At 42.2% G+C, this 11,335-nt stretch overlaps 1 protein-coding gene across 1 annotated transcript in view; it reads left to right on the forward strand.

The window, feature by feature from the left end:
* The window catches only part of KLHL12 (kelch like family member 12), a 41,511-nt gene that overhangs the window by 27,443 nt on the left and 2,733 nt on the right, over nt 1–11,335 (forward strand). Inside the window, exons 7-12 of the mRNA XM_021713607.1 lie at nt 2,640–2,789; nt 5,322–5,436; nt 7,534–7,640; nt 8,735–8,930; nt 10,344–10,502; nt 10,956–11,054. Of these exons, the coding sequence (XP_021569282.1) occupies nt 2,640–2,789; nt 5,322–5,436; nt 7,534–7,640; nt 8,735–8,930; nt 10,344–10,502; nt 10,956–11,054 (826 nt within the window). The remainder of the gene's footprint in view (nt 1–2,639; nt 2,790–5,321; nt 5,437–7,533; nt 7,641–8,734; nt 8,931–10,343; nt 10,503–10,955; nt 11,055–11,335) is intronic.

Consider the following 11,335-nt stretch of genomic DNA (forward strand, 5'->3'; position numbering starts at 1 on the left):
TCCACTCACCTCGGCCTCCCAAAGCGCTGGGATTACAGGCTGAGCCACTGAGCCCCGCCTATCTTTTTTTTTAATGATCTCCCCTATTATGCAAAAAAGCCCCACCATCTTTAAACTGGTGTATCGTATTTAAACCTAGAATGTGTCAGAGTCTAGCATGCATCTGGTTAAAACTATTTGCCAGTCATTGTTTAACAAAACTTTTTTTTTTTAATTGTGAATACCCTTCTATATCCTCCCCTGCATCTAATCCATTAGTAGCCTGGGTTAGTTTGACCTCCCAAATATTTCTCCAGTGCATCTATTTCTCTTTCATCACTGCCACAGCTATAGCTTAAGCACCTTCACCTTTTGCCTAATGTACCAGAGTAACCTCTAACTGGTCTTCTAACTCTTGGCCCTTCTAAACTGTTCTACCCAAGGTAGCCATGGTAATCCATACAAAACATCAGTGTGATCATATCACTAGTCTGCATGAAACCTTTTAATAACTTCCAGGGGTTTTTTTGTTTGTTTTTTGAGTGGGAGTCTTACTTTGTCACTCAGGCTGGAGTGCAGTGGCATGCTCATGGCCATCACAGTCACAGTCTGCTGGGCTCAGGAGATCCTTCTGCCTCAGCCTTCCAAATAGCTGGAACTATAGGCACACTACCATGCCCGGCTAATTTTTTTTATTTATTGTAGGGCAAAGGTCTCGCCAAGTTGCCCAGATTGGTCTCAAACCCTGGGCTCATTTAATTCTCTTACCTCCGCCTCCCAAAGTGCTGGGATTACAGGTGTGAGCCACTGTGCCCAGCCAAGTTCCAGTTCCTAAAGTCCAGTATTCTAATGTCCTCTGTGGTTGGGGCCCTTGTTTACCTCTCCAGCATCATCTTTGACCACTCTACCATTTTGTTTCTCATTCTACAACTACAGTAGCCTTCTGTCATTTCCTCAAGCTGCCAGTTCTTGTTTACTCTAGGACAGTGCTATCCAAGAGAACACTGTATAGATGGAAATGATCTATATTTGCGCTGTCTGATTTGCTCCCACTAGCCACATGTTGCTGTTGAGCACTTGAAATGTGCCTAGTACAACTGAAAAGCTGAATTCTTAATTTAATTTCAGTTAACTTAAATGTAAATAGCCACATGTGGCTAGTGGCTGCCGCAGCTCTGCTGCTTCTGCATGCGCTCTTATATCGGCCGTGGAGTACTCACTCACTCTCCCTGGCTGACTGTTGTTCATCCATCAGAGTTTAATTTACTGCTTCTGAGGGGCCTTCCCTGACTTATCAGTCTAAATTAGGAGATCTCGTGTTATTGTCTCATAGCCTCAGTACCTTTCCTATATAGCATTTAATAATAGTGGGATTGTTCATTTTTCTCATTTAACAATCTGTCTCCCCACTTGAGAGCAAGGAACCTGTTGGATTTGTTCACCATTATATAGCCAGCTTTCAGCACAGTGTCTGGCACTTAGGAGTTGTTCAGTAAATCTGTTAGATTAATGAACTTTTTCTGCATTTTTGGAGTACTACAGTTCTTGGAAAAAGTTCACAGGTGGTTTTCTTTTTTTTTAATCTAGTCACAATGAAACACTGAAAGGTATCTCTCAGAACACATACATTCTAGGAACTGGTAGAAAGGCCACAGGACCTATAATTAGGTATCTGTCTTTGAGTAGTCCTAGGTGTTATTATATACCTAGTGTCCTTCCAGTGGTGTAAGGTAGATTTTTAAAACATGTGCCTCACCTTATCTAGTCAGGCATATGTAAGCTTGTAAGCTTAGACCTACATTCCCCAGACGATTAATTATATACATCATCTTGGATAGCACAATGCCTAATATATAGTAGTTGCTCAAATGCTAATTGATAATTCCTTTAAAGACTTCATGTGGATGGGTGCGGTGGCTCAAGCCTATAATCCCAGCACTTTGGGAGGCCAAGGCGAGAGGATTGCTTAAGTCCAGGAGTTCGAATTGGGCAACTTGGCGAGGCCTCGTCTCTATAATAAATCAAAAAATTAGTTGGGTATGGTAGCGTGCACCTGTAGTTCCAGCTACTTGGAAGGCTAAGGTGGAAGGATTGCCGGAGCCCAGCAGGTAGAGGCTGTGGTGGCCATGAGTGTGCCACTGCACTTTAACCTGGGCTATAGAGTGAGACTCCAACTCAAAAAATAAAAATAAGACTGCATATAATGATGTAAGAGAAGCTTCTCCTTTAGGGGCTTGGGTGGACAATTTGGGAGATGAGCTTGGAGGTCTTTAGAGAACAATTATGGATAAAAGTTATTTAAAGAGCCACTTTTGAATGGGGCAAGAAATTTCCCTACCCATTCTCCCTAAAAGTGCAGAAATGAAAAAAAATTCTGAATGGGAAAAATTCTGAAGTGAAACCCAACCTGTGACTAATAAAATATTAGATACTATCTAGCTTAGATTTTATATGCCCACGTTAATTATAATTCTTTTCCTGGTCTAAGTTAACTATATCTAAAAAAAATTGTTTTCCCAAGAACATAGCTATTTCTGGAAGATGGGATGTCATGGTGGTGAGTAATGGGGAACAGGAGGGAGAAAGTAAGCATGGCTATTTTTTGAGATTGTGAGCTAGTTGGAAAAACACATCCATGATGTGTAATGATGCATTGCCAGGTGGATTCCGAAGAGCCGGTCTTTGAGGCTGTCATCAACTGGGTGAAGCATGCCAAGAAGGAACGAGAAGAATCCTTGCCTGACCTGTTGCAGTATGTGCGGATGCCCCTGTTGACTCCCAGATATATCACAGATGTCATAGATGCTGAGGTAAGTCATGTGAAACATTCAGGATCCAAAACTTTGCTTAGCTCTTGTAGTTTACTATCGTGTGCTCCAAAGTGATTATTTTAATGTAGGTACAGAGTCTCCTGGTTCACCTCTCCAGGAATGCCAGAGACAGTGGTGCTGGGAAGTCCCCAGGCATATTTCTAGGAAAAGTTAATTGCTTGACAAGTCAGGCTCCTGACAAATGAAAATCTGTGGTTTAGTTTTGAGTTTTGTTGTCTTTTTGTTTTACGTGCCCTTAAGTGTTTTATATAAACATCAGATGATAAGCTTTGTCCCCTTTTCCATTAAACATAAATTGTTCCAGCTTGTCCTGAAAAATAGGCAAAGATGCTTTGCTTAGCAAGCCACTTTATTTTGACCTCTGAAGGCAGTGTGAAAGTAGTTTGGTACATTTTTGTGTCAACTTTGGTCATATCATGTTGAGTTTATTTATAAAACTGTTTTCTCCAACTTAGGTTCTTTGTGACGTTTCATTATTTTTACCACATATACCACTATGTTACATGGATCGTACTTTGGGGATCACTGACTTATAACATGTAGGTAAGGCCCAAGTCAGTGAATGAGTTCCTCCTGCTTACCCAGCCCTAGATCTCTTTGGACGTTAACACGGACACAGTTTTTCCATTAGAAAAGTTGCAGGATGGTTAGTGTCACATCTCAAACTTTCTCCTATTTGCAATTTCTTCTTATAACCCTTTCACATATACCTTGTGTCTAGTTCTTTACACTGTGGTTAGGAGCACAGACTCTGGAGCCATACTCAGGGAATTGAAGTCCCAAATTCACCATTGACTATGTGAACTTTAAGCAGCTAACTTCATACATTATGCCTCAGATTTTTTTTACTTTTTCTTTTTTTTTTTTTGAGTCTAATTTCACTCTGTCACCTAGGCTGGAGTGCAGTGGCATGCTGACAGCCACTGCAGCCTTGACCTGCTGGGCTCAGGCGATCCTTCTGCCTCAACCTTCCAAGTAGCTGGAAATACAGTTGTGAGCCACTAAACCTGGCTAAGTTTTCTTGATTTATTGTAGAGATGAGGTCTCACCAAGTTACCCAGGCTGGTCTCACCCCTGGACTCAGGCAGTCTTCCTGCCTCCACCTCCCAAAGTGCTGGGATTAGAGGCATGAGCCACCACACCCAGCTCATGCCTCAGGTTTTTTATCTGTAAAACATAGATGATAATAATATCTACCTCATAGGTTATTGTCAGTATTAAATAAGTTAAAAACTTTTAGAATCATGTCTTATATTTACGTATTTACCACTGTTATTATTTATTTTTCTTTCTAGTTTATACTGAATTTCTTGGGTCAGGTTAATAGATGCACTGTGTGACTAGAACTTGTATCAATTAGAATCTCAGTAGGAAACATGATCAAAATAGGACAATTTGAGGAGGGTTTATTTATTAAAGGCTGTTTACAAAGGTGTGAACATAGAGAAACAACAAAAGGCAGTGAAATAACCTGGATGTAGTACACCCAAGCAGTGAACAACTCCTTAGGGGGCAAGATCGAGGAGTGGTTACCAGACAGAACCTGAAAGGAAAGAGTCAGGTAGAGTCACTACCTGAAGAGGAACCTTGATTTTTGGTTGGGCTGATCTGTGCCAGAGTCCAGAGGGCATGGGAACCCTGTTGACATAGTTTATGTAGGCCAGTCTTCTGAGGCTAGAGCACAGTAGAGAAAAGTACAGAGTGAATTGGGGCAAATGAAAGATGTCTGGTACAGAGCTATCAGAAATAAACATGGGGATTATGGCAGTGCTGTGAACCTTAGGGAATTGTTTTAGACAAGATATACTTCTTTCTGTCACCCCAGAAAATACCAGAAGCTTTTTGGTTTTCCCTTAAAATTCTTATTAGTTATTATGTACTTATATTTGCATAATCCCAGGAAGGATGTACAAAGTAATAAAAGTAGCTACTTGTAAGTGCCAAGTTAGATGGGGAATGTTTCTCAATATGTGTTTTTATATCATTTGATCTGTTATCTGTGTAATGTATTACCTATTTTTAAAATAAAATTTTAAAATAATTTTTATTTTGAGTTAGAGTCTCACTCTGTCGCCCAGGCTGGAGTGCAGTGACGTGCTCACCACGGCCACTGCAGCCTTGACCTGCTGGGCTCAGGCAATCCTTCTGCTTCAGCCTTCCAAGAAGCTGGAACTACAGGCATGCACCACCATGCCCAACTGATTGATTGATTTTATAGACAAGTTCTCCTCAAGTTGCCCAGGCTGGTCTCAAACCCGTGGGCTCAGGCAATCCTCTTGCTTCCACCTCCCAAAGTGCTGGAATTACAGGCATGAGCCACTGTGGCCAGCCTAAAATAAATTTTTTAAATTGCTTCTGGAAACCTAGAGCATAGTTATTGCCAGCAATACTCCTGGAATCACAGGGCTTTGGAAATCGGTTTTCTATGTTAATTCTTTATATGTGCCGTTTATACTCTTACAGTATTAGAGGAAGGCTCTGTGGCTTACTCTACTATCTGCTGTATTTCAGCCTTTTATCCGCTGTAGTTTACAGTGCAGGGATCTGGTTGATGAAGCAAAGAAGTTTCATCTGAGGCCTGAACTTCGGAGTCAGATGCAGGGACCCAGGACAAGGGCTCGCCTAGGTAAGATGGCATCTTGGCAGAATGAGGGGATATTTTTCAGTTACTTCTTGAAAGTGACATAATGTAGTTGAAAGTAACATTCTGGAAGAAGTAAAGAGGGACCATGTTTCAGATCTTTTATTGTATCACCTCAGACAAGTCACTTTACCACTCTGAGCTGTCTTTTCTCTAAACCAAGGACAGCTTCCCTGTCTACCTCACATAATTATTTGGACATTAGATGAGTTAAGATGTGAAAGCACCTTATTAATTGTCAAGTGTTAACGTAATATGTTATAATTTTTTTCAATATATTTAGATCCTGTGAATTAGAGATTATTTTTAAGTGCCATGTAGTAAGAGGCACACTCCTTCCCACCTCTCCCCTTGTGTGTTTTTTCCATTCTGGAATGAAAAAGGAAGAAAAGGAGCCAATATGGTAGAAAGTACAGTGGTTTTGGCAGTGACACGCAGTAGTTGAGTGCCCAGGCTGTGGACTGTGTTGCTTTTCTTTTTTATTTTATTTTTGAGTCAGGGTTTCATTCTGTCACCCAGGCTGGAGTGAAGATCACAGTTCACTGCAGCTTCAACCTCCTGGGCTCAGGTGTTCCTTCTGCCTTAACTGCCTGGGCTCAGGTGCTCCTTCTGCCTCAGCTGAGACTACAGGTGCACACCACTATGCCCCGCTATTTTTGTTTGTTTGTTTTTTGTAGCAACAAGGCCATGCTATGTTGCCTAGGCTGGTCTCAAACTCCTGGGTTCAAGCAATCCTTCTGCTTGGCCTCCCAGAGTGGTGGGATTATAGGCCTGAGCCACTGCACCTGACCTCTTTTCATCCAGAGGTTTCCATTGCAAATTTATTTGTTGAAGACATCAAGCTATAGGATTTCCCACATTCTGGATTTTGCTGATTACATCTTGGGAGTGTCATGTAATATGTTCTGTCTGCTATTTTTCTGTAAACCGGTGGTTGGAATAGAGACTTGATAAGATTCAGGCTCAATTTTTTGGAAAAAGTACTTCCTCGGTGGTAGTGTTATCTTTCCTATTTATCACATCAGGGAGCAGAAAATGTCTGATAGTAATGTAAGTAACTTTTCATCTAATGATTACAGCAGCCATTGATGATAACTGTCAGATCCCTTACTTCATTAGGGGTTTACCTGTGTTTCCTGTTAACTTCAAGGTGCTATGGTTGCTCTTTCAAGTCCAGGTTACTTATAGGATTATTTTGGTCTCCTTAGTGCCTTCCTAGTGATTGAATTGTCCAAAGCTCCAGCGAATTCTTCTCTTTATGAGTTCTATTAGAGCAGATGCACAGGAGATTTGCTCAGAGAGACTTTGCTTTTTGAAAAGAGCCAAGGTAGGAAACATTTTATCAAAATAAGACCATAGAGGAAAGGGGAGGCTATAAAGGCTGTCAAAATAGCTAGCTTCTTTGGGGAAATAGAGAAAAAGACTTTCCTTTAAAACCCAGTACTACCCTTAACTGTACCCCACAATATCATAATAAAAAATATTGATTATAAAAATAAATAAATAAATAAATAAATAAAACCCCAGTGTTTTGTTACCTGGTAGTGAACAAATTCATCACCTAGTGGTAATGAACGAGCAGGGAATGTGATCATAGATTTGGCTAAATTGGAAAAGTAAATGTTTATGGAAAAGAGATTTTTAGAAATCTATCACTTGGTTCCAAAGCCTCAACACTCAACATTTTTGTGACAAGGTAAGAGAGAGTTCTTTCCCCAGAACAAAAAAAACTCGTGTGTGAGTTTCTAGATTGAGCAGTACAGAGTGCCTTTAGGCTCCCACCTGTACTGAAGACCTCTGTCAACCAAAGTTCTCTAGACAGGTGAAATGATGCAGGGTTCAAGTTTGCCTTCTGGAGTTTTAATGTTGTCCAGAAATGTGACTTTGAGACTCAAGAGCTAGAACCTCAAGAAGAAATAACTTCCTGTTAGGCAGCCTAATGATGTATCTTCTATTTCAGATGGCATCTTGGCCTCATAAAACAAGATACCCTAGAACTGTTTCTGCTTACACTTCCCTATGAGTAGTTACCCAGCCAGGGATGGTAAAGTAACCTATGTCTTTTTTCACCTTTGTCTTCAGGAGCTAACGAAGTGCTTCTGGTGGTTGGGGGCTTTGGAAGCCAGCAGTCTCCCATCGACGTGGTAGAGAAATATGACCCCAAGACTCAGGAGTGGAGCTTTTTGACAGTAAATATTGATGGAACCATTCATTGGAGGGAGCTTAAATGTCCTCTGTCCCTGATGCTAGGTCATAACTAATCCAGCCCTGCAAGTAGAAAAGCCTACTAATGACATGTTTCTCACATTAGTGTTGTGTATACAGTAGGTACTCAGTGAAAAGTTGCTTTTTGTTTTTTTGTTGTTGTTGTTGGAGTCTCACTCCCAGGCTGGAGTGCAGTGACACACTCCTGGCCACCGCAGCCTTGACTTGCTGGGCTCAGGTGATCCTTTTGTCTCAGCCTTCCAAGTAGCTGGAACTACAGGCATGCGTTACCATGCCCAGCTAATTTTTTGATTTACTGTAGAGACAAGGGCTCACCGTGTTGTCTAGGCTGGTCTCGAACCTACGGGCTCAGGCAGTCCTTTTGCCTCGGCCTCCTAAAGTGCTGGGATTATAGGCTTGAGCCACCGTGCCCAGCCAGTGAAAAGTTTTTGATTGTTTAGATTCAACTTTAAAAATGTCAGTGGCCCTGTGTGAAATTCAACTCAGCTGGCCACCACTAGTTAGGTGCCTTTCTAAGCCTTTCTGTATAATTCCTAGCTTGCTTCATCAGTCATGCTATGTTAAACTGAACTCAATTTAAATTGAACTAGTGTTCGATTGAACTCAGAAGTTTCTCTCTTTCTCCCTCATTATGTCTCCATGTCACTGCTGCATGAACAATAATAATTTCTGAGAAAACACGGAAACCAATTTTAGTACCTTTTAAGATCTTTGAATTCTTTTGATTAGGAATATGGGAATACTTTTCCGCTTTATGGAAGGATATCAGTCTCTTAGCCCCAGTACCTTATGGAAAGGAAGCCAGATACTGGGTAATAGAAAGCCATTAAATCTTTTGGAAGCCTTGGAAAGAGGCAAATGTGCAGAAGGCTTGCATCTTTAATAGCACTACAACAAGCATTTCACTCAGGAGGCAGCCCCTGAGGCCGCTTGAGGATGTATCACTCAAGTGGGGTTCACAGAGGTGTGTAGATGAAAACAGAAAGGATAGCAAAAGGTAAGGCCCCAAATTTGTCTAACTGAAAAGCTCTATGCCTCTTCTTTCCTAAACCCACAGAGCATCACTCGTAAGAGACGTTATGTAGCTTCCGTGTCCCTACATGACCGGATCTACGTAATTGGTGGCTATGATGGCCGTTCCCGCCTCAGTTCAGTGGAATGTCTAGACTACACAGCAGACGAGGATGGGGTCTGGTATTCTGTGGCCCCTATGAATGTTCGACGAGGCCTTGCTGGAGCCACCACCCTGGGAGGTAGGCTTGGTGTGCAGGGCAAAATTTCCATCTTGTTGTGGCTTGATCAGGGTGTTTACCTCTCCTGTTGTCTAGCAGGAGCATGAAATATGGAGAATAAACCAGTAAGGTCAAATATTCCTTTTTGCTTTTGGAAGTATCAGTGTCACAGAAGCTGTTCAATATTCATGTGTATTTCAATACTGGCTACAAAGTTGGTAAATCAAGTTTCAAGCTGCTGGGTGAGATATTGGCACTAGTTTTATTTTTGCAAACTCCCATGAATTTTTTTGTTTTTCGGGTTTTTTTTTTTTTTGAATCAGTATGTCACTCTGTTGACAAGGCTAGAGTACAGTGCATGGTCATGGCTCACTGCAGCCTCATCCTGCTAGGCTCAGGCTGTCCTTCTGCCTCAGCCTTCCACCTGGAACTACAGGTGCACACCACCATGCCCAGCTAATTTTTTTTTTTTGACTTATTGTAAACACACGGTCTTCCCGTGTTGTCCAGGCTGGTCTTGAACTCCTGGGCTCAGGTGGTCCTCTTGCCTCGGCCTCCCAAAGTGCTGGGATTACAGATGTGAGCCACCACACTCAGCCCATGTGTTGTTGTTTTTTTGTTTTTGTTTTTGAGATGGAGTCTCACTCTGTCGCCCAGGCTGGAGTGCACTGTCACACTCATGGCCACCGTAGCCTCAACCTCCTGGGCTCGGGTGATCCTTCCCCTTCAGCCTTCCAAGTAGCTGGAACTACAGGCACATGCCACCATGCCCTGCTAATTTTATTTTTGATTTATTGTAGAGACGAGTTTGCACCAAGTTGCCCAGGCTGGTCTCAAACCCCTGGTCTCAGGCAGTCCTCTTGCCTTGACCTCCCAAAGTGCTGGGATTATAGGTTTGAGCCACTGTGCCTGGCCCATGTTGCTTTTTTAATGCTTTTAAAGACATCTTGCCCCGTTCTTTTTTGATGTCTTGACCATGCTTTCTTCCTTATCTATAAGACTTAATGGACTTATCACATTTAAAAAATACTTGGCTTTTGCTCCCAGATTTTTTTTTTAAAGTCCTATAAAGAATTTGTAGAGAAAACAGTTCTTAGAAATGTCTCATTCTTGTTGGGCCTGGTGGCTCATGCCTGTAATCCTAGTACTTTGGGACACCAAGGCAGAAGGATTGCTTGAGACCAGCCTGGGCAACATAGCAAGACCCCTGTCTCTACAAAAAGTCAAAAAATTAGCCAAGTGTTAATGGCATGTGCCTGTAGTCCCAGCTACTTGAGAGGTTGAGGAGAGAGGATTGCTTAAGCCCAGGAGTTTGAGGCTGCAGTGAGCTGTGATTGTGCTACTGCACTCCAGCCTGGGTGACAGCTTGAAACCTCAACTCATTAAAAAAAAAACTCATTCTCTAATAGTCTGTGATTTGTTCATTCTGAGCAGATATGATCTATGTCTCTGGAGGCTTTGATGGAAGCAGGCGTCATACCAGCATGGAGCGATATGACCCAAACATTGACCAGTGGAGCATGCTGGGAGATATGCAGACAGCACGGGAAGGTGCTGGACTAGTAGTAGCCAGCGGAGTGATCTACTGTCTAGGTATTGAGTCTGGGATGCAGGAATGGGAGAGAGCTCAATGGTTAGTAGGCTCTGCGTGGGGATCAACTAAAACCCTTGTCTGTAGCTGGGCGTGGTAGTGCGCGCCTGTAGTTCCAGCTACTTGGAAGGCTGAGGCGGAAGGATCACTGGAGCCCAGTAGGTTGAGGCTGCGGTGGTCGGGAGCATGCTACTGCACTCCAGTCTGGGCGACAGAGTGAGACTCCAACTCAAAAAACCAACCCTTGTCTGTCTCAATATATTGTCCATTAATTTGGATTATCTTTATCTTGTAAGCAGAAAGTAGGGTACTGTCAGATTTCTCTTAGGGTTATTGGAAGTCTTATTCTATTGGGAGAATTAGAACTAAAAGAATTAGTTGAAGCAATCAAAAGGCTGGGAATGGGCATGAGGATTTTCCACTCTTTCTGGCATGGTCTTTACTTTGTCTTTCAGGAGGATATGATGGCCTGAATATCTTAAATTCAGTTGAGAAATATGATCCCCATACAGGACACTGGACTAATGTTACGCCGATGGCTACCAAGCGTTCTGGTAAGACCAGATCTGAAGGAGGGGACAGTAGGGAATGCTGTCAGATCTTTACTTTTGTAACAGTGGTGCAATCACAGGACAGGGTGTCAATAAATTGGAGTTACAGTTCCTGCTTCACTTTAGATTAATGTAAAAATGAGTCAGATTCCATTCTCCTCTTTGCCTCTGTATTCTGTAAATATTAGGATGAGGACAGCTTAAATTTTCTTTTTTTGTTGTTTTTTGTTTTTTGTTTTTTGAGTTGGAGTCTCACTCTGTCATCCAGGCTGGAGTGCGGGGGC

The sequence above is a fragment of the Carlito syrichta genome, unplaced genomic scaffold (genome assembly GCF_000164805.1).
Source record: "Carlito syrichta isolate Samal-C Ts95f unplaced genomic scaffold, Tarsius_syrichta-2.0.1 Scaffold304629, whole genome shotgun sequence".
In the NCBI taxonomy this organism is placed as follows: Eukaryota; Metazoa; Chordata; class Mammalia; order Primates; family Tarsiidae; genus Carlito; species Carlito syrichta.